The 22,727-nt window shown below is 38.4% G+C and overlaps 3 protein-coding genes across 4 annotated transcripts in view; 2 read left to right on the top strand and 1 right to left on the bottom strand.

The window, feature by feature from the left end:
• The first annotated feature begins 6,502 nt into the window (after positions 1 to 6,502).
• On the top strand, positions 6,503 to 14,075 carry LOC112553202 (methyltransferase-like protein 9). 2 transcript variants are annotated; one of them, XM_025220278.1, is made up of 6 exons: positions 6,503 to 6,635; positions 9,334 to 9,524; positions 10,367 to 10,467; positions 11,602 to 11,710; positions 12,373 to 12,557; positions 13,337 to 14,075. In XM_025220278.1, the coding sequence occupies exons 1-6, from the start codon at positions 6,633 to 6,635 to the stop codon at positions 13,555 to 13,557; spliced, it is 810 nt and encodes a 269-aa protein (XP_025076063.1). In that variant the 5' UTR covers positions 6,503 to 6,632; the 3' UTR covers positions 13,558 to 14,075. The 2 variants fall into 2 exon arrangements, with proteins under 2 accessions (XP_025076063.1, XP_025076062.1); XM_025220277.1 differs by lacking the exon at positions 6,503 to 6,635 and adding an exon at positions 8,757 to 9,018.
• Positions 14,076 to 14,936: 861 nt separating this feature from the next.
• On the top strand, positions 14,937 to 19,117 carry LOC112553463. The gene is made up of 8 exons (XM_025220683.1): positions 14,937 to 15,047; positions 15,151 to 15,237; positions 15,836 to 16,042; positions 16,749 to 16,886; positions 17,164 to 17,224; positions 17,384 to 17,451; positions 17,963 to 18,060; positions 18,378 to 19,117. Exons 1-8 carry the CDS (start codon positions 15,021 to 15,023, stop codon positions 18,496 to 18,498), a joined length of 807 nt encoding a protein of 268 aa, XP_025076468.1. The 5' UTR covers positions 14,937 to 15,020; the 3' UTR covers positions 18,499 to 19,117.
• A 150-nt stretch (positions 19,118 to 19,267) lies between these two features.
• Positions 19,268 to 22,727, bottom strand: part of LOC112553461 (GATOR complex protein WDR59-like) — a 37,523-nt gene continuing 34,063 nt past the window's right edge. Inside the window, 4 exon segments of the mRNA XM_025220681.1 lie at positions 19,268 to 20,051; positions 20,589 to 20,696; positions 20,993 to 21,135; positions 21,660 to 21,786. Coding sequence (XP_025076466.1) covers positions 19,915 to 20,051; positions 20,589 to 20,696; positions 20,993 to 21,135; positions 21,660 to 21,786 — 515 coding nt within the window. The 3' untranslated portion in view covers positions 19,268 to 19,914.

Raw genomic sequence — 22,727 nt, 5'->3', positions numbered from 1 at the left:
TGCAACATGGGAAAAGGCTTTTAAAAACAAAAACCTGAAAGGATCAGAAAGTCCCTGAAAAATCACTTATTTCTAATGAAGAGGACGACGGACGAACGGGACTGTACAGTGGCGTAGGAAGATGCTCGGCTTTTGTTGTTGTTGTTGTTGGTGGTGGTGGTGGTGAAACACGTTCACATTCCTCCCTCTTCCGTATTTTTTTTAGGGGGGCCGTTGCCCTCCCTCCCTTTGCTTCACTGGTTCCTACCCCCCGCTGTGGTTGGGATGTAGTAGTCACGAAGCCCCAGGAGTGTGTCACATCCATTAAAGCACCTGGCGTGACACGTGCGCTGCGTGACTTGCGACAGCTGTCGTAAACTGCTCCTGTCGTCATCAGCGGCCATAAAGTTGTCAGCTTGGCTCTTCCCCACCTTGCAGCGCAATAATGTCAAATTGTACCTTGTCCTCTAGTGCAATCAGTTTTCAACTGTTTACAAGACGCATCAATAGCCATCAATTTGTCAAGGGCCCTCCAAGATCGTTGCAAATACGAAAGAAACTTTAGTACAAAAATAACAAAAAAATTATTGCAATGCGCACTTTAGAGACCTTAAAAGATGACCACATCAAACACCCACAGAAAGTGTGAACAAACAACAGATCAACATTTCTCCTTATTGCCTCACCCCTCCCACAACTCACGGCTTTTTTTTTAATTTCCTGTCATTCATTTAGTAACATGATATCCTACACATGTTTACTCCAACGGATACTCACGAATTATCTGAGAGAATTATTCAGAGTGTACTACGCATTTAAGAGAAGACAATATTTGTTAGTTGGTTCTTATGGTCTGTTTCTCAGATGGAGGATTAGTTTGCTTGCCTCGCCACAGAACTGCAATACTTTCATTAGCATTAAATATTTTGTATTATTTGTATTTTACAGACTTTTACCAAAGTGGTGTCTTCGCGATGAACGTTATTGCTTATATATTATGCTGCTGGGTGTAGTGGGTTCCGAATCCCTGTAGACGACAGATTTAACAGATAGGTTAACTTACTATCTCAGCTCCTTCTGGTGCTAATAGAGAAACTTCATCCCTTCACACGCATATAAGCTTCATGAATGCCACACAAAAGATCACTTGCTTGTCTCATTTATGTAAGGTCCTTGTCTCGTTAAAGTTCAGCCAAGGGTCAGACCTGGGGTCGAAGTGTAAATGTGTGGGAACTGATGAAGTTGCTGTCTGCTTTTTGCCTGGATTTTTTTTTAAGCATTTACCCCTGTCATCACCCATCCCCTTTCCTCAGATGTCATCAGTTTTAACATCACTTGTACATGGGAAGTGCCAGGGACTAGTGAAACTAATTAGAACATGCGCGCGCACGCTACATATATTTATTAAGCTCCACATCAGAAAAGTAACCTGTACCTCATTAGCATAACCGTTGACCGTCGTCAACTCTTGTTTGTCGCACAAGCTAGGATTTATCTTCCTTGCGAGGACAAAAGAGGCGAGGGTTCCCACGGTGTTGGGCAAACAATAGCCGAGATTTCGAGGCTAGTTCTCAAAACTGTTTGAATAGAGGGGTCCCGACTGACAAGGAGGAGAAACAAGAGGACCTGGCCGTGTAGCGTGTGAGGAAAGGGCTGCCGGGGACGAGGAGAGAAAACAAGGGATAATGGGAGCGAGGCCTCAATCAGTACCAGGCAACGACATTCCGCGGCCAATAAAGAGGTTTCAATCGGTCCGGTGCTTGGAATGAGAAGGGGACATTTTTTGTGACAGACTGATGAATGATGACGATGAAAAAAAAGAAAAAGATGATGATAGCTTTGACGATGAAGAAAAGGAGTGTTTAGTCCTCCAGAGGTTCATCGGAAAAGAAACTCAGAACACTACGCAAGCATCAGAGCGCTTTGGACATAATTTTATACATAGTCCCCTTTCACACCCCCATAATCTCTTTTTGTAATAAAGCTTACTTATGAAACTATAAAAAAATTTCATCTTGATATCCCTCTAGGCAACTTGTAATTGTTATGATGCAGATGATTTAAAAAAATACACTGTTCCAATAAGGCCAAGAAATTTTTGAAACGAGTAAAGTCTTTTGCTTTAACACATTCTCAAAACAATGACACTGTTGCCTGGTAACCTGACAACTACAACCTGACTGTAGACCGATCACCTTGACCACAGTCAGTGCTTTTACCATGGGCATTAGCGGGAATGCTTTGAAAAAAATCTCGCGATCTCGCGAATGGTGCGAGAAATGGGACGATAACAAAGCCTGTCGCACAGTCATCTGCTACTTTATTGCAACCTGCTGCTACTTTGATTAATTTTTCGAGGAGTCGGGGCAGGTGCTTTTATTCCACAGTCAGCAGTATTAAGTGTAGGATAAAGGTCATTCACTGTCTTACCTCTGTGCCCTTCTCCCTGACCTTTTGAACTACCGTCCTGACTATATACTATCCTTGATATTTATTAGAAGACCCTCAGGCTTGCCTACAGAAATTGTGACAGTGTCCCACCCGCACCAAATCCTCGAAACAGTCAGGACTCGAAGCTAAACAAGATTTATAAAATTTGTTAGATATATATACTAATCTACCAAAGATATATATATATATTTACTAATTCGTAGCATCTACCACTTTCTTTAAAGAAAATAATTTTCTTCCTTTGTAAAAAAAGTAAAACAACTTTTGTTCCACATTTTTCTGACCCCTCGTCTACTAAACTGAAGTATTTTCAGATTTTCTAAACTGACAGATTACATATAGAGTACATGCAGTATTTGAGTCAAAGACCTTCCTAAACTCATAAAACTCATTTGAGTATGTAGACTCTTAACTATCACTGTCTTATTAGTGGTCCGAAAGGCTTTTTTTTTTTATTTTGCCCGAGGTTCTTTATGTCCTGGTTAATGGATTTTTTTTTTTTTTTGTGCTCCATGACTAGCTAGAATTAGAGCCAGAACCATAACGAGTTTTGCATTTATCTTCGTCTCTGCCTGCCGTACAATAAAAACAAAACGGATGGTGGAGGGTTGGGGAAGGTGTGATGATGTTTCTGTGTAATTTATGCCTCTCTCTCTCTTCTCGTTTAAAAAAAAAAGAGGGTGGGTGGATGGAGGCAGCAATTTTCCAGTGATCTTGACAGAATTATTGCAATGCAGCGCGCTCGGCAGCCAGTGACACGGGCGCCCTGCCTGATTCAAGAGTCACGGATGACTAAACACGCGATGAACAGCATCCAGCGACCTTCCCCAGTCGACATTTTTCACCTGTTTTATCATCGGCGCCCACTGACAGAGATTTCGACCATCAGCAACACTTATCACTGTCACGTGTGCACCTTGTGACCCCGGAGGTCGTGTTAGTCACCCCCAGGAATCTAAGATTCTATAAGTCTCTATCTGTGTGTGGGGAAAAGGAAGGGGGGTTACTCGCGTGATTTTTTTTTAATGACGTGTAACTGACAGAGACAGAACATAACGACGTGCTCTCCTCCCGTTATCCTTGTCTCCCTTTTCTGTTAAAGGAATTGGGGGAGGGGAGATAAATGATGATGCTCCCATCCTTCACCGCCCAGCGCCTTCCCATCATGCTCTTCTTGCGGTGGCAAAAGTTTTGTGCCCGTGGTTAGTCGGCTTGTACTAATCACGGGAGGAATTCGTTTGCACCTGCAGAAGAGGTCAAACGTGTCAACACCTCGTTATCTGATGAAGGTGGGGAACTTGGAAAACGAGAAGAAACCAACCCCTACTTCCCCGACAAAAGGTGGTTACGCAGGGATCCCTCCTGACACATCACACACAGTGTCAGGCTTGGCCCGAGGCGGGGTACGGGTGGCAGATAAGAAATGGTGTTCACTTTTGAAAATGAGAAACGACTGGGTTCTGCAGCTTACGAGGCTAGATGAAAAAAAAAAAAAAAAAAACAACAAACAAAAAAAACCGAAACCCTCTTACTAGATGTGTTCAGTGAAACGCACGCCCACTACAGCGCTCGCTCTCTCTCACACACACACAAACGTTTGTTTAGAAGTTAGGAAATGTTTTTAGGAACAACTAATGTGGCTGTAATGCCATTCTGTCTGCTTCTGATTTTAATCCCTGGAAACCTTTGATATTTACCAAAATAGTATACGGCATTCACGATTTGTAACGACACAGACGCGATAAAGATTGGATGAAGAAACATTAACACGGCCATAGCTGTCCATTTTTAAAAGAAGATTTCAGCGCTTAACCCAATTGGTTTGATACATCCAGCGGTACTTAGGCAGAACTAGAATTGAAAGTGTTAAACTATGTACAAACCTGTGCTATTTACACATTTCCAGTGGAGTTTTCAATTATTTTTAGACAATGTTATGGACAACATGCACAAACGTAGCTGTTATTTTGCAAGTGCATTCAGCCTACTCAATAATCAAAACTTCTGCAGTATTTCTGCGTTAAATCAGTCCTTTGTCCCCAGCCGAGATCTGATAATATATTACCAAATTGAGAAGCCGGAAGTACCACGCGACAAAATGGCGGACTCGAAACTGGAAAGTGATCTATTGTCACCGCGCGAGGCTGGAATGTTCTCATCATCGGAATCTCGGACACATGCTGTTAAGCAAGATATACACGTAAACACTGGGGACACTATCCTCCCCATCATCCACTGACAAGGCCACATCTTGCACTTGTTGTACTTGACCCTTTTCCCTCCTTTGTTCGGTTTGTCTTCCAATGTCCTCGCTAATGTAGCAGGCCGGCATGGACGAGCACCGTGCACTATCCTTTTGTTGTCTAAGCTGCAACTTAAAATACTTTTTACTAAGGAGAAAATTGACAGAACTCTTGCAAATGATTAGAATCGTTTGCCTTCACCAGAAACAACTGGCCAAAGTTTTACCGACCGATATACTAAGTTTGTTGTTTTTTTTTAATTTGAAGAAAAGACTAGAATTTGTACTGGATGTGCGTCTGATGAATGAGAAAAAAAAGGAAGAGGATGAAACTGAAACCATACTTAAACTGAAAGAGATGATAGTAATCGTGTTTGAAAAAAAAACAGATTTGAAGTATATATGCCTTGTAGAAAATGTTTGCAAGGAATATTGTCAAGTGCAGAGAAGATTTACTAAAAAAATAGCAAAATAATAATAATAAAAGTACGTGAATATATTTAAAAGACAGCTTGAGCACAACATTAAGACTCATTTTGCTCTCACCATCAGAGAGACAACAAAAACTGACAACTGCAACTAAGCAAGATCGAGGTCTGGTACAACTGATGAAAGTTGTGATACTGGGACTGCCTGAAGACATGAATGTAGTAGTGTTTAAGAACCTGCAAGTGTATTTTCACTTTCGGTGAGGAAATGATGGCACGTAGGGACGTTTGAAGGGTTTTGTTTTTAATGTAGCTCACCCAAGACTTACAGCCCTGGCAAGCACTCTGTAGCCACAGGTGTAAAGATGAGGACTTCAGCCGACCTTCTAGAATATTGTTTACAGTTACAGGACCCGGCAATGCTCTCCGGTCCATTGCTAACCCAGACCTACACTCTTACCTTTGCTTCATTTTATGATTCCAACCCCTGGGATGACATGACACAGGGTCAGAACTGCAGGCCTAGTATCACCCAAGAATCTGAGCAACGAATGCAATGTCAGTAGAACCAAGTCAGAGTGAAAAGCAGATAGCAACACCCAAGAGACAAAACACAACAGCCAGAGAAGATTGAAAATGACAATGACAACAACGATTCCTTATTAACGAGTGATAGCAAACAATGTGCGTCCTTGTAATCTAGCCCTCGCCCTACAGAGAAGAAAATAATACTAAACACTCAGGAAATGAAAATATACAAGGAAGTATTTATAGTATATGGTACATATTTATATTCATATAAGTTAATGTACCCACAATCCTGGTGTCACACAATTTAGTGACAGTATCTATAAAAGTTTAGTGAGGGATTTTGTGATAGTTTCACAGTGGAATGAAACTTCAGCAAGTGATCAGAAGTTGTTATCTAAATATTATACAATTGGTTTTGGAAACGAGTAGACTACCTAGAAGTAAGGAGGCTGTCAGTCGTTCAAATTTTACTGAAATAGATCAAGTCGAAGAACAAGATTATTAGGCCCGAAAGATGCTGCAAATGTTTTGTAAAAAAGTTTAACGAATTATTTATTATTGATTATTTTATAACAGAGATACGTTTGTTGTGTTTTAGTCTGTTTTTCAACAGCAGGCCTGATTTGTCAACAAAGCTTGACAAAATATTTAAAAGTTGATATTTAGAGAGTGAGATCGCGAGATAGTGATTGGTAGTTGCTAAGCTACAGAGTTAGGGTTAGGACCAATGTGCTTGCAGGAAAAGAGGGTTGTCATGGCAACTCTTCTTGCAGCGGTTGGTCCATGAATTGCGCCATTTTATGTTTACCACATTTTGATCACACCGTCATTTTTCAGGCCTTGTTCGGTCCTCACAACATTTCAACCGCAGGACCTACTGTGTTCTTTTTTCCTGCAGCTAAGAAGAGAAAAGCAGCAGACATTGTGAAGTGTCCCCCGTATCCAGACCAAGGCCTGGTGCAGATGGAGCCGCAGCCTGGTGTCCAGTGAGGAGTCTAAAGATGGTGAGTGGTTCACTGTGGACAATGGCGTGGCCAGACTCTTACTCTTGTAAATCATTATCCAGCTTGGAGACGCAAGTTGAAACTAATTTTCAGTGTTGTGCATTAATTGAGGGTATTGTGGATGTAAGAATATATTTAAAAAGGATTAAAAAATTATAGTATTATAAAGGATATGTGTTTATATGCCTTCAATTTTAAGAGACGGAACAAACTGTATCGCCAATTGAAGCATAATGCATGATGATCATAAACAAATTTTTGGTGCCTGATGGTCTGAATAGAATGAAAATGTGTAATTTTATTTTCTGGTTGTAATATTATGTGTTCTTTGTTAATAATATTCTTGAATCTCCCTTATGTCGTTATGACGAAGTTAATGGCATTACAGCTATCAACTGTCTACCCTCCCTCTTTCTCTCGGGACCAGAGATCGTGCAGTGCGCGCGTTGAAGGGGCTTGGGACTGGTGCTGTCAAGGAAACAACTGACGACAGCTGACACATTCCAGTCGGCTTGTTTGTGTCAGAATGGACGTGCAAAAGTTCGTGATCCTGCTGCTGCCATGTTGCCATTTCCTCAGAATATGTCGACACCTTTAAATTCATGAAATAGTGTAGCTTCTTTTGAAAATGAAACCCAGTCTATGTCACAGACTAACAGCAGCTGTAGTTTCAACCACAATCAAGCAGAACAGGGACAATATAATAGAAGCCTAAGATTTTTATTATTTCAACCACTTCAGTGACTTGGTTGGAATTCACTTCTATTTTAGACTGCAAGGTTACTTGTATACAAAAATTATTTTATTTAAAATTGTGTTTGCCGAACTTTGGCATTTCTGATTTGTCAATTTCTGTTGAGACGGTAGCGGCTCAAAGTCGTAATTATGTCATTTGACATTTGAGCCCATCTGAAGTAGTTATTCTTTCCCTCATTTACCGTTGGGAAGACCTCAACCCAAGCGATGATCGACGACTGTCGTTGTCAGCGACCGGCTCAGGGGACGCAAATGTTTGCTTTCGGCGCTTGACCCAATTGCGTTTCCTGAAAAGAATGCTTTTACGATATCTGGCACTTCACAATCTTTAGTTCCAAAACCATGAGTTGAGATGTTAAAAAATTGTTTTAAAACTACATGAGCAGACATCAAAACAACGTAATTTTCACGAATAAAGCCCATGTCTAGCTCCCATATCGACCAAGGACTCGATCAACACTTTCTTGTACCCTTATATGGTGATTCGGATAACAACAAATTGTAATTATAGCCACCTGAATGTACAGACATAAATCTCATATCAATCACTCCTTGAAGCTTATAGGCTAGAACAGGGGTGGGCAATTAATTTTCCCAAGGGGCCGCATGACAAATTGGGATGGTTTTAGAGGGCCGGACTTATATAGTTAACTCAGTTTTACCAAATACTGTATATATAGTATATATATACTATCTCTTCGCCATCGGGCGGGCCGGTCAGAGACAGGAGGCGCGCGGGCCGGCCTTTGCCCAGGTCTGGGCTAGAATGATGAAGGAACAAACCGGTACGTGGTTCCAGCGTACGATCGACGAACCCTGACAGAAACTGATAAATTCCTTGAAGCACTGTTTCATGCTGAAGCAGGATCTGACGACTTTGGTGAAGTTTTCAAACTCAGATTATCAAATTGATTTTAACTACTGTGATGAGGATGAGAAGTTGTAGCATGTTGGTCACAGCACCTATGTCCCGACAGTTCTCCCCAGAAGTAACACATGTAGTGATTTCTTGTGATCTTCCCATATAACTTAATAAAAAGTCCGGCGACATTTGCCCCGTCAAGTATGGCATTCGGCGCTATATTTTATGTGTAAGAGTAGCGTGAACTTTGAGTAGGAGTAATGGAAAGGTTTTTAGCATTTGAGGCAGGGTTAGTGCATAGACGAAGCAGACGACACGCAAATTAAGATTCTCAACTCTCGTAGAAATGAACTCGCAGGTCTTAGTGACGATTTTCAGCAAGGACGTCTAAGTGTCTCGATTAGTATGATTAATATGTAGCCAGAATACCGATCCCTAATTTCTTATAAATCAGCCAAGTATGTGAAATCTGTGGCTACCTACCGACACCGGAAGTCTCGTCTTTCGCTTTCGCATCGTTTCCGGTTTGTGCCAGCATGGCTGCCTGCGTGGCAAGGGGAGAACAGACGTGGTCAATAATAAACAATGCTTGTTTGGACGATATTCTCTATAAATACTTTCCTCTCTTCTTCTCTGCTAATTAGCTGTGCAGAAGTCGAAGTCATGGGCGAGTTTCAAGGAATTTATTTGCGCACCCCTTTGGCCCGAGCAGTTTACAATCGGTTGAGAGAAGACAACATTCATCGAAATAGCAAACACGAATATGTATGTTTTGTGCTAGAGATATCATATGTCTTAGATGTGGTCTGAGTTATGATCTCACGCCAGGTGTGATTAATTAAAAGCAAAAAAATTTGCTGCATGGGTAAACGAAAGTGTTCTTTTCACAGAGTCGAAGAAAGATGTCATTTTGGTGGACTGAGTCGCGAACATGAAAATTTAATGTGTCTTACATGTTACACTACACACGTATGTTTATAATGTACACAAACACACAGGCCTGCACGTGCCAGATCATACAGAAAAATCCATGTGTATCGAATACTCATTACAAAACCGACCTAAATATATTTGTTCCAGTGGTACAATATAGATTCCAAAAAACTACCAGAGGATCTCTGTCAGCGTTTTGTGCAGTTTCAGCAAGATGAGGAAACAACACAGTTTCTTCGTCACTGTGAGGAGAAAGCAGACTCGATCTTCACACAGATTTTCCAGTCAATTGCTCGTTCAGTGCTCAGCTGGTTTATGAGCAAAACTTCCGTCAATGGGTGAGAAAATGGAATATTAAAATATTGTGAAATGAAAGCTATTATAATCATTTTTAAATGCATAATGATATATACAATCCACTCACACAAAAATCCATGGAAATGATGACTATAAGGCCTAATATACATGAATGTATTTAAAATTAGAACTTAAAAAAGTAGTTCCACCATGAGGGATATAGAGAAACCATACCAGAGATAAGCATGTCAAGATAATGCTTCTTCAGAAGACATTTATTCATTAACTCAAACCACTTCAGTGCAAAATGAGATATTGATTAATGAACCATCAGTGGAGGAAAGTAGGGTATGAAAGTTATCAGCACTTCTTTTAGCAGCTGGACAAAATCCAAAATTATATAAATTTGCATAAGCATAACTCTGATAATGGAAATCTACTTACAGCTTATGTTGCATTCTATAAGAAGAAATATTTGAACATCAGCAAGTTAAAAAGAAAAAAAAGGTGGTTTATTCTGTAATAAGTTTGGTTATTGAGAAATAAGGTGATAGAGACTGCCTTCATTTTGGAGTAGGCATTTTTAGTGAGGGTGAGGTTTGTCTTTCCCTTGTTCCTTTCCGGGTCCTCTGTGAGATCATGTATCCATTCAATTCAATGGGTTTAAGTAAGAAAGTACATGGCACCATGTAGATATCAAATGAATTTGTGTGCCACCACTGACTAGTGCTCTAATCCCTCAGTTGTATGCTTTTTTTTTTAAAACCAGTAGATGGTTAACATTCTGTTTTGAAGTAAATATTTTTTATTTTAGTTTTTAAACACTTAACCCAGACTTGTATTTTTTTTTTAAATTTCTAATCTGTACCTTTTTTTTTTACAGGTGGATTGGGTGTGGTTCAATGTTTGTCATTTCTCGTCAACAGTTTGAAAGTCTGCTTGGTTTATCACCAGTGAGGAAAGCAGAAAATCTTTTAGACATAGGTGAGCTGAGGTTTCTACTTGTGTTGACACATCAGATATGCGTAATGAAAATTTTATTATTTATTAACATTTTGAAACAAGGTTGTCTCAATCTGATTTGGTATCCTAGCCTACAACACCAAATCAGCAAATATTATTTCATTTATTAATTACACCTCTTAATTTAACCTCATAAAGTGATAAGTTTACGAAATCTCTAAACATATGCTCTTTCAAAAAACACTAAATAAGTATGATTATGATGATGGGGTTTGTTGTTGGTTGATATGGAACATCGGGTACAGAAAAATAGTAGCATGGAAATGAAACATCATATTGCAAAACAATCATCTTACGCTGGGCAGAGATTCAGACACATTGTTTTCTGTCATGTTCCTGTCCTAACCACCATATTTTTTTATGACTGTGTCTGGCTATAGTTATATGTTTGTATGTGTGAGAGAGAGAGTGTAAGAGTATGCATGCACACAAATGTGCAGGTGTATATGTGAATGGTGGAGGAGGAACTAAATTCGTGTTTATTGACTTTCTTGGTATGAGATCTATTCCACATCTTTTGAGTTGCCTTAACCAGTTGTAACTAGGCCAGCCATCTACAGAGGGGGACAGAGAGAGATAAAACTGAAGAGTGAAAAGGGATGCTTATTTTATTCAATAAGCTGGGGATAAGATGGCCTGAAAAGATCTCCAACAGCAGCCTGTGGAAAAGAACAAACCAGTATGCCACTAGCCAAGACATCAAAAAGAGCGAATGGAGCTGGATAGGACACACCCTGCACAAACGATCTGACACCATTGCCAGGCAGGCACTTGACTAGAACCCTCAGGGGAAGAGGAGAGTTAGGAGACCAAAGCAGACTTGGAAAAAAACAGTAGAGAGCGAAGCAAAGGACGTCGAAACCATGTAGGCCCAACTGTGGGAGGCTGCCCAAAACCGGTCCGCTGGCGAGGTTGTTGTGTGGCCCTATGCACCTTCAGGAGTAACAAATAATTTTATTCAAGAAATACTGTTGATTGGTAGAAAAAGGGTAGATGCCCAGAAGCCTTTAGCTGAACTGATGAAAGATGTCAAACTAGTATTCAAACAGAAGATCAGTTTAAGTAGAAAACATATCCATGTGGCTGATGTTGCAGGTGCTGGTGATGGAGAAGTGACTAAGGTGTTGGTGCCATACTTCAGTAACATCTATGTTACAGAAATGTCTCCACCAATGGTTGCTGTTTTGAGTAGCAAGGGATACCAGTAAGCTGTATTAGCTTTAGGTTTTGCATCCTTGAGATGGTCAACTAACATTTCACAAGTAGAGAAGAGACAGCATGGTATAAAGTTTCAGGCATGTAGGCTTAAAAGTGTGGATAGTATTTGACATGATGTGGTACACTCTTACTTTCACTACATGCAGGAAAAACGTGCAATTTTGAATTTCTGACCAAGAAATTAAAACTAGCAAGACAGTTTGCTAGGTGTGATGTTGAATTTCTTTATTAAGAAGCCTATCAAGTTGAAAGTATGCAGAGTTCTGCTTGCAAGAATAGTAGGAAAGACAGTCAGCAAGCACTTTTACCTGATGCTGATTTCCAATCTTAATCTTACTTTATTGACACCAAAACCAAATTTAATAACAAAAAGCAAGGTACAAAATAAGAATTGTAAAGTATTTGTAGAAATAAAATTTCATCGAAACCTCCAGCTTACATAATTAAAATATGGTTTGATCTGTAGAATGTTCCATGTCGAGTTCTGTATGAGCAAAAACAATACTGGGTACAGTTTATATTGTAAAGATACTGGGTACAATAATTTGAGATTTGCTAGATTTTTTTTTAACCAAAGCTCATCTCTACAACAGTTTGATATACCAGTAAATTTTCTCAAGCAATTTTTTTGGTCATTTCTTTCTGTAGTGTTTTAGACGTGTCTGGCTGGTCAGATGGAAACATCACATATGATGTGATTAGTTGTCTTAATGTACTAGACCGATGTGACAAACCAGTCAGCATGCTGCAGTCCATCCGCAAGGCCTTGCGACAAGGCTCTGGGCGAGCCGTGGTGGCTGTCGTCATTCCTTTCAAACCTTATGTAGAGTTCAGTAAGTTAAATTTTTCAGGTACATTTTTTAATTCTATATTCACATGGTAATAGCAATGGAGAAGGTGGGTGGAGGGTGATAGGGTTAGAGGTGTCATTTTTCGTTTCAAGAGATGTAACTGACTTGGTCAATGTTAGTTTACTGACAAAACACTGGATCAAAAGTATGTTTACTTCTTGGTGTTTCCATACTTGCAAAAGTTCAAGCTCAGAGGGTTGACTCTTCACAGTTCATAATTTCTTGGTTATTCACTGAGTTGTGGTTTCTTGACTATGCATGTTATGATGGATAAATTTTATTATTATTATTTACCCAAAAAAAACAGTATATTGCTATACAATAACCCCAAATTCTTTCCATTATCTCCAAAAACTTATAGTCAAACATTTCTCAGAAGAGATTTTTCAGGGCTAGGTGATCTGAGCACTTAAAGACCAACTTGAGGGAACATTACTTTTCAAGTGATAGAGTTTTCATAACAAGATGGTATACTCTAACATCTAAGATATTGTTTCATGAGGTAAAAGCATTCAAACATTAAAGTTCTCACCACTAAATGTGTGCGGGTCAGATCTTGATGATGACTTGAAAGCAGTTTGCATCATCTGTGTTACAGATATGTAGTAGTCAGTTGCCATTTTTACCTGAGATAAATGACGAGTACTAGGCTGTGAGCTAGTGTTGTGGGCATTACACACATTTGCTACAAATGTACATGTGTCTAGTATGATTTTGAATACAAAATCTTCTAATTTATTTTTTTTGTAATATGGTTGCAGATTCTGTAGATCACATTCCTACAGAACATCTTCAGATTGCTGGAGGATCATTTGAAGAGCAAGTTACTTCTCTTGTGCAGTCTGTATTCCAACCTGCTGGTTTTGAAGTAGAAGCCTTCACTCGTTTGCCTTATCTTTGCGAAGGAGACTTAAATCACTCTTTTTATGTTTTACATGATGCTGTCTTTGTGTTGAGGTCAAGTGATGGAAGCAAAAACTGAGCAAGACAGGTAGACGGACTTCTTGTGAGAATGGAAAATGTGTTAAAATGTGTTAAAAATGAGGGAAATGTACATGTGTACATAAAAAACACAGAGGGTGATGTGTTACATGCTCATATTTATGGAGACACTTATTATGAATTCACATCAGAGTTTGATCCTGAGAGATAGAATTTCCGGTAATACATTCAATCACTTTTTCACATGCAATTAAACTGTCAAAGAGTCCATAGTAATTACGCCTTTAGCTGACTTGGAACAAAGAATTGTTTTTTGTTTTTTTTTTAACTTCATACTTCTAAAAAATGAAACAGCATATTTTAAGTTAGTTAATTTAAAGGATTTGTCTTATTAGGCCTTATAGTCATCATTTCCATGGATTTTTGTGTGAGTGGATTGTATATATCATTATGCATTTAAAAAATCTCAGAAAAAATTCCCTACAAATGAGAAAATGGCAGTTAATGTCTACTGTACTTTAAAAATAAATATATTGAAACAAAACTTGATACATTGAATTTGATTTTTCAAAGGTTTTTTTTTTTTAGGATAAGGTGTTCTTTAAACAGTTTATATAATGAGTATTTGCTATACAAGGTATTTGACAAGCTAGATATAGCCTTCCCCAAATAAAATATACAAGCCAAACACAGAGCACATTTTGTGGGTATTAACAATCAACAGGAGCAAATACAAACATCTTTTTTTGTATTATTGTCTATAAGCTAAGTTTAAAAAAATAGTAAAATGAAAATTTCAGAACATTTTATTTCGTCCATTATTGACATTTTTGTCACCTTGCCTTTAAAAGTCTACTTGTAGAGTTGTGTCATGTGACCAGGCAAGCTTGTGCTGTTTTATTGTTTGAAGGAGAGGTTTTTGGTGGATCAGTAGGGAAGCGACCACACAGCGTATGAATTTATTGATCAACAAATAAGAAGCTATGTCTCATTTCACAAGGGTTCTCACAGTGCAGATAAGCACACTGTCACGTCACTGTGATATCAAGGTATAACACCGTTCTCAGAAAGCATTACGATATTTGGATGTCAAGGCTACAAAAGACAAAGGTGACACACAGCAACGATTAAGATCATGATTTTAGTGAACGCACGATACCCTTAATTTTTTACTATTCAATGAACGAGCCTACATATAACACAGTACATAGGCAAAAGGGAGACAACTTCCTAACCTCAGAACAAGCTCACTAAAATTGCATCCCTTGAGTTGATTGTCGTGAAATTTTCAATAGTCATTTCAATGACGTGATAAAAGTTCTTGATCGTTTCTTCTAACTTAATCGATTCTTTTCGCCAATATTTTAATACAAAGAAGTGCGGTAGTAAAGAAACTGAAATACTAGAGTATTGCCTTGTCCACTGAAATGTCTTCGGCGTGCCAAAAATCGGTCACGTAACAGTTTATGGCGTTGGCAATGGCAGACGACATTCACAAACAAAATGAATGGCGTTAATTTTCTGTATCTGGTGAGTCAAAGAATTTCTTGTTGCTAGTATATAAATCTTTCTTCATAAAATGATTATACACTTGAGTAAATATGTTCTTATTCATTAATTTACTATACCGCAGGTAGCCGTCTTCCTGTTACCGCCTGCTTCATCAGTTCAGAGATGTGATAGGGGTCGGTCCCGACTTGTACGAAAAGTTGTGCATGAGGTAGGATTGAAAAAAAAATTAAGCATTGCTATTTACTTGAAATTTATGCGCAGTGCTTAAAATTTAATTTTGCAGAAGTGTCAGCTTAAAACTCTCCGCCGTAGACTACAAATTATATTATCTAACTTTAGTGGTAGTCTGACTATAAGTACAGTTCTCGTAGGTAGTTGCAGCCGAGAGGATTCTTAGAGCTGTCGCATGACGATTTATATTATTGTGAAACTGACATGAAGGCTAACATTCCTGCATATTTTCTTTAACTTGTTTACTTATTGACCATTGTATATCGTTAATTTCAAATTTGAATTTTCTTACAAATTCTATGTGAATTTTCTGTACACTGTTATTAGATTTCTCCAAATGATATTTGGATTCTTGCATCTTTAAAATATATCTGTTGATCGTGATGATGGAGTATATGTACAAAACCAATTTTACTGGCACACAAAAACTTGTTCATACAAGACCTTGATGTCTCCCTCCATCCCATCTTCTTGTTTCCGTATATGAAGTCGCATTGTGAGTTTAGTTACATTTTCTTTGCATTATTTGATGATATGATGTACACATAAATGTTTGTGTTTGGTCAATATAACAGAAGTTACTGCCAGCATTTAGCAACCTGAACACAGAGCCATCCCCAGAATGCCCGTTCTCCACAACACGAGATAAATTTCGAGTGCAAGAGTCTCACAAATCTATCAAGGATGGTGTCCGATGGGTTTGCCATTTCTGTGGAAAGGCATTCATTTCAGAATATTTCCTTGACAAGCATTTTGACAATCGACATCCTGATAGAGTAGAGGTAAGATCATTATTTAAAATTTGCTTTCAAAGTGATAGTTGATCTTCAGATCTATTGTTCAGAATATCTGCAAATTGTCAAGTCTTTTATGCATACACATAGGATTTCCAAAAGCTTTTGGTTCGAGTTTTTTTTTTTGTTTGTTTGGTTTTTTTTGTTGAGGGGGGTTTGTTTTTTTTTTATATTGGAGACTCATCATTTGGTAAAGATGTGTTCTTCAGTTTCATCAGTCTGAGAAGGCTAATGCAATTCAGAAAAAAAATAACAGTAATACTGCTATAAGTGTGTTCAAGCCAGCAAAACTGATAAAAGTTGACTAAATAAAATATATGACTGTATTTTCACTATCAGCATATTCAAAATAAATTTACATCACAACATTCACAAACACTGTTTATATGCACAGAGAGTTCAGTAGGGAAATTTTTGCTTTTTTTTCAGGTTTTATTTGGTGTGAGAATTAGTAAAAAATATGTGCTGCATAGGGTAAAAGGCATCTATTAATTCATACTATTTGTCTAGAAGGTGGTAAATGGCACACAGACAGTTTTCTTTATTAGAGTTTGGCAAAGAAGTCTACTTGATCAAATTACTTGTGCATATATATAAAACACTTTTCTACATGCATTCGTAAATGTGTACATATACACTACTAGTAGGTCACTTCGCTAGGGAATTATAAGGCTTATTGTTTGATATGTTGCAGAATAAGGATTCTGTGTGCCTGGAAGATGTGTGTGAAGTATTCCGCTGTGATGTGATAAGTGGTGCAATGACACCTGACTACTGGGATATTGCTTTGTGTATTGAAGATGATATGAATCGAATCTACCGAAAATGCACGGTAAGACATGTCTTTGGTGAGAATAGTAAGAAGTCAGTTTTTAAGATTTGATTAAATGGACACACCTAAGGGTTATTAAGTGTTGTCTACAACTGCCATGTGCACAGACTGAAGAAATCTTATTTATAAATAACTTTGATGATATTCAGAGTCAAGCCACTCTTGGAATTAGCAGCTATGAATGATACATGCATCACAAAACATGCTGTGTTTGGGCATGACTTTAAATAAATAGTGCTCATAATCTTGATCACAACCAAATTTTTTGCCACTACAGGAGGTGGTGAAGATGTGCGTGCCATCTGGCTTATCTAAAAACAAAACAGAGTGGTTGACAAGTGAGTAACCAGTTCTCCTTTTGTATGCTTGGGACACTGTAGTCCATGTCATTTGTAGATGCCATTGTAGTTCAGTTTAAAGGCCATAGTTTGGGTCTTTGTGATTTTAAATTTTGTTTGCAGAAATAATGCCTTACATTGTGGATTTATCTGATTCAGATATCACAACACAAGAGTTGTGCTCATACCTGACTTGTTCAAAGTACTGGGAGATTCCATTTGATTCAGTGAGCACCCATTTTAAATTACTCTTAAAAATAATCTGTAATGTGAACTGCAGAATTAATATACTATGTATTTGGATGTTGTGCTAAGTTTTGAAAAGTTCTACGGTTGTTGTAGTTTAATATCTATAAAGGGACAGGGATTTTGTGATGAGTTTTTTGTTGTTGTTTTTTAGTAATCTTTGTGCAACATTCTATTTATATTGCATGAATTTTCTGCAGTGCAGCAAGGGAATTGCAGTGTTAACTCACTGAACCTTAGCTGTAATTCTAATCTGCTGTTATGTTGGTGACTAAAGATTGCATTACAGCAAAAGTGGCATTGTGGGCCTAATGTTTAACAAACATGTTGAAGTTAAAAATATACCTAAATTATGTTGCTCTTATGAGCATTGGAATTTCCCAGCATGTTTATTTTGACATGTATTGAATGTTTGTGAGTTTATATTTACTTTAGATCTGTAATGATGAATTGAGCAAATATTGCAGTGTGTCATTTTGTTGGAATCCACAGGAAAATTCTAGAGGAATGACAGGCCTATACATTGTGATGACAATTATGACCATTCTCAGCATGATTGTCTATTACTTCATCTTCTACAGTTATTTTTAGTAAGTACCATCAAGGCTGCAATATTTTTTGAAATGTTATTTTGAGATGGAAGACATAAGTATTGTAGCACAACATGCTACCATTCCTTGGCATTCATTAAGTTAGTACAGGTAAGAATTTTTATGCTGAGGATCTCCATGTCTGTGTTTGAGCTATTGTGATAAAAACATCAAGACTATCTTACAGTATTATCAACAACTAAAAAGTATTGCTAACTTTCAGAACTGCTGCATTAATTTAATCGCGACATCATGTAATAAGTAAATGTCAATACGTACAACTCTTTAAAAAAAATTATTTGTTTGCTTGTTTACAGCACAGACACTTTCTCCGACTCTGTAACATATGACCCAACACCCAGAAGTAGACATCCTATAACGCCATACTCACCGGATGTAAGACATAGGGTGGGAGGAGTAGACAGTGCTAATGAATGAATGTATGCAAGCATTTTAAAAATGTTGAAGGATGACTGTGGTGGTCAATGGCTAACATGTTTGAGAATGATTGGTGATGTGTGTCTGCAAAATATTTTGTTCATTTCTGCATAAAGAGTTTCAGTGAATTTTTTTAATGTTTCTGATTGATCATACACAGTTCTTCTGGAGAATCAGACTCTGATTTCCTTTTTTCTGCTGAGATACTATGCTCATTGTCTAGATGTCTTATGTTCTCATATTTTACTATATTGAAAATGTACATTGCGTTTTTTAATGTTTATCATTATATCTGTATATGTGGAGTGTAGAACTCCATTTTGAGGTGTATTAAACTAAAAATTCTATACATCTGAGTTGGCATCTTAAGTGGACAATGTACTCTCCTGAAAGTTAATAGGGCTTTATATTCGTGGACACAATCCTTACCCATGCATAATTTTTGTGCCCTATTTGTCTAAACAAAATTGAGATGGGGAATCATTTACTCAGCCAGGACCAGGTGAATCAGCTACATGTAGATACAACTAAAACCCTTTATATCAGGATAGGACAACAGGTATTGTTTTTACAGTTGGTAATTTAGTGTAACTTTTGGAAAATATATGCAAGAAGTCAGTTTTTTCTTTTTTACAGACTGTCTTGGTAGAGACATTTTAGCATGCTTTTCTAACAGATTTGAGGACAGATAAATCACTTGTCTTTACAACTTTATACATCATCAAATACAAGCATTCACTTTTTTCTTCACACATAAATTTAGAACTGCCATATTTCAATTCTTTTTAATCTTTTTCACAGAACAGTAGCTAGTTCAGGTCAAAGTTCAAGTGTTTGAAACAAAATGTACAAGCACACTTGCAGATGCCAAGTCCCTGAGGCAAAAATTATTTGACACAGTCAAAGCACATACAGAATATCATTCAGAACAGTCCACTCCAGAAGCATCTTCCAGAAACATGGAAAGTGAATGAAGTATGTATTATTCCCACAGCAGAATCAGTAAAGTGAACCACAATGATGATCCACAAACTTTCTTTGTTCCTCTCTTTTCACCCTTGCCTTCGTATCATCCCAAGGAAATCTATGACAAGCTGTTGGGAACACGATAAAAAAAACATTGAGGAAAGTAAGCAGCTGAGAGAGTGGAGGCTTCTATTCTCCATGACTCTTCCAGCAATCCACATCACTATCACAGATCCATATAACGTGCATGTTTTCTGCTGTATCCAAATCTCATGATTTTGTCACCAAGTTCCAGGCGAGCAAATGCTTCACATTTGAGACCCGAGTGACAGAAAAACAGCACATGTGCCAAACTCTGAAATGCACCATCTTGTGACCTACAAACCTACAGGTCCAGGAGTGGAGTCTGTGTCTGATAAGAAGATATTTCAAAAAATTTCTTCAGTAGACCTACAAACCACCAAATATGTTCTCCCGAAGACAGTCACAGCCACAGCCGGTGGGACAAACACCTTTTTTCATGAACCACTCCATCATGTGTGCTGTATGGCCACCGTGACCACAGGTTAGGCAAAAGTTGGCTGCACCTGAAAGACAAAAGCATTGGGGATGATGATAGATCTGCAGATATTTTATGGCAATGCATTATGAGTTACGGAGATCACCACAAATACAGGTACATGTACTACTGTTACAGCATGTTGTAAGATGTTTCTTTTCGTCTGGCCTTTCAGGCTACTCCCAAACATGAATTTTCCCCTCTGGCACACTAATTTCTAATTATCTTCTTGCTCAAGTCTTTTAATAAATCCAGTTTCCTTTCATAAACCCACTAATGAAGGATTACAGAAATGATTAAATGAGCAAAATTACTGGCAGCTGCTATGCAACTGGTTCTCTACAGTTTCTTCTCATTTATGAAAAAAATCACTTCGTAGATTGTAGGACCACAATTCCAGAATTTGATGGTCATCTCAAACTGACTAAAAAAACCATGATCACTCACTTAGGTTTTTATCCCATGCCTCCTTTCCCCAACCCTTGAGTCATATATAGCACATACATCTTTGGCGAGCAGGTGCCACAACCTTTAGAATTTATCTGGCATAAACTGTTCAACAGACCTAGCACTCCCAAATGGCATATAGCGCACTGCAGGGCAGGGTGTTTACAAGAGCTGCACTGGGGGCCTCGGATCTCTTGCTGACACTTGTGGCAATGCACCGCAAACTCTGCAAACATAAAAAAACTTAATGCTTCAGCATAATCAAGTTGTGAGACAACCTTCAGTAACAACAGTTACAGCATTTGTTTTCCACATTGTTTTCCCACTAATTTTTTTTACTTATATCAAAATAATAAATTCATTTTCAGTTCACACTACTGCTGTTTGGAAATATTATGGCTTTATATTTGTGGACCTCCACTCATACCCTTTCAAGTGAACAGGTTCACTCAGCCCTTAAAGGTTGAGTGTAATTTACATTTACTGTTTAGCAACTTCATAGCTGTAACAAAAGAGCCCCACCCAAGCCCTTATGCTGGGAGACTGGCGTTGATGTGAACTGAAGGATATGAGAGCGCTGTTCAAGCAAACGCCAGTTGTATAAGATGCGGGCGTATGATTGCTTGAACTCCTCATGCTGCTGCCATCGAGCTGGGTCCAGCATCCTACAGTTGGTAAGCACACAAGCAGAAACTGATAAGGAAAATGTTTTTGTTTTCAGAAATTAACTGTCATAAGGTTTTCTTCTGAACACAGACGATCTCTCTACAGATTCAATGATTATATTTTTCAGATTATATAAGTTTTTTTTTCGCTCACACTGGCCAGATTGTTATCTGGAAGATTATATCCCAGATTTTTTATCTTTAGGTATACTTTTGTTACCTTTTAGTCATATACAGCTATTAAAGGAAAGTCAAATGACATGTTGGGGTTCAATGATAGCTGATGTTTTCCACTTGAAATTTTGGGTTTTAAATGAACCTCAACATACAATCATGTCAAAGTCACACCACAAGTTCTTGGAGGCTGCACCAGACCCTGGTAGTAAGCTTAGAGATGCTGTTGATCTCACAGCAACTGTCCCCAGCTATCATCAAGTGAGGAGGAAAAAGTTAAATAAAAGTGGTTGGGGGTAGGGAAGTGGGTAGGAAATGGGTCTGAAAGGTGTACCCCGCATTTGACTTACTTGCTGTTGTCTTCATGCTGAAGCCGCTCCTGTTCGGCAGCTCTTTCCTGTGGGTTTTTGATGTCATAGATTTTGAAGTCGTCATAGGACTCCGACCAGCTCAACGATCGCTTGTTTTTGGCAACAGCTGAGACACCGACATAACATCAAGATCTTTCTACACACCTCAATGATTGATAGATTATTTTGGTACAGTACAAGCTTTTTCTTCAACAAGGTCTAATAATTGTGAAGCTACAAATACTGGGAAGGGTAAAAAGAAACAGGGTGTAACTGTTCTGATACAAACTCAGGACAGGACATGCAACAGATAAATATGTTCGTTTTCTTGCTTTCAACTACCTCCCAACATTCAGTGAATAAGACTGGAGAACACTTGGGGGGAAGGAGGCAGGGAGTGGGGAGGATGCTGACAACTGAAGGAGAAATGTGCTGCAGAAAGGACTTAAAGAGTCAGCAATGGAGAGGAGTTAGAGTACACAACAGACAGTGGGAGGTCAAAGGGCAGGCACATACACATGCTGGGGTAACCACATAAATGTTACTGGTGTTAGTTTCATTCAGACACCACAACAGGAAACAGATGTGTGCATGTTTTCTCTTCAAGTGCTCTGCGTGTGTGTGTGCACATGCAGGAAAGAAATAGTGGCAGATCTGAAGAAAGAAGAACAATTTTCAAACATGACCTACAAAGCTGGCTTAGAAAAACTTAATCACTAAATACACTAGAAAGTCACAATAAAGAAATTTAGTAACCCCTTTCTTTACCATACTCTATCATCCACAGTTCCCGCTTCCTGCCTTTAGACACAGCAACAACTCAAATATCTTTATCATTTCCTTTCCTTCTTACAAAACTTTTCTTTTAATTGCTGGACATTGCAAACGTATGCTGTAATATAAACAGTCACGAGCAACTCCTGTTCACGAAGGGACACTATGTTACTCCCATCAGAAGTTCTACTACTGCAGTATGTTCCTATTGCTGCTGTCAGTCCCTTTATTTTATTGCTCTAATGTCTGCACTTCTCTCTCAAATATGGAGTTCTCTTGCCAAACTCTGTCTAA

This window comes from Pomacea canaliculata, linkage group LG12, assembly GCF_003073045.1.
Source record: "Pomacea canaliculata isolate SZHN2017 linkage group LG12, ASM307304v1, whole genome shotgun sequence".
Taxonomy (NCBI): domain Eukaryota; kingdom Metazoa; phylum Mollusca; class Gastropoda; order Architaenioglossa; family Ampullariidae; genus Pomacea; species Pomacea canaliculata.
The sequence above is the reverse complement of the archived record's forward strand: the minus strand, read 5'-3'. Positions and strand labels throughout refer to the sequence as shown.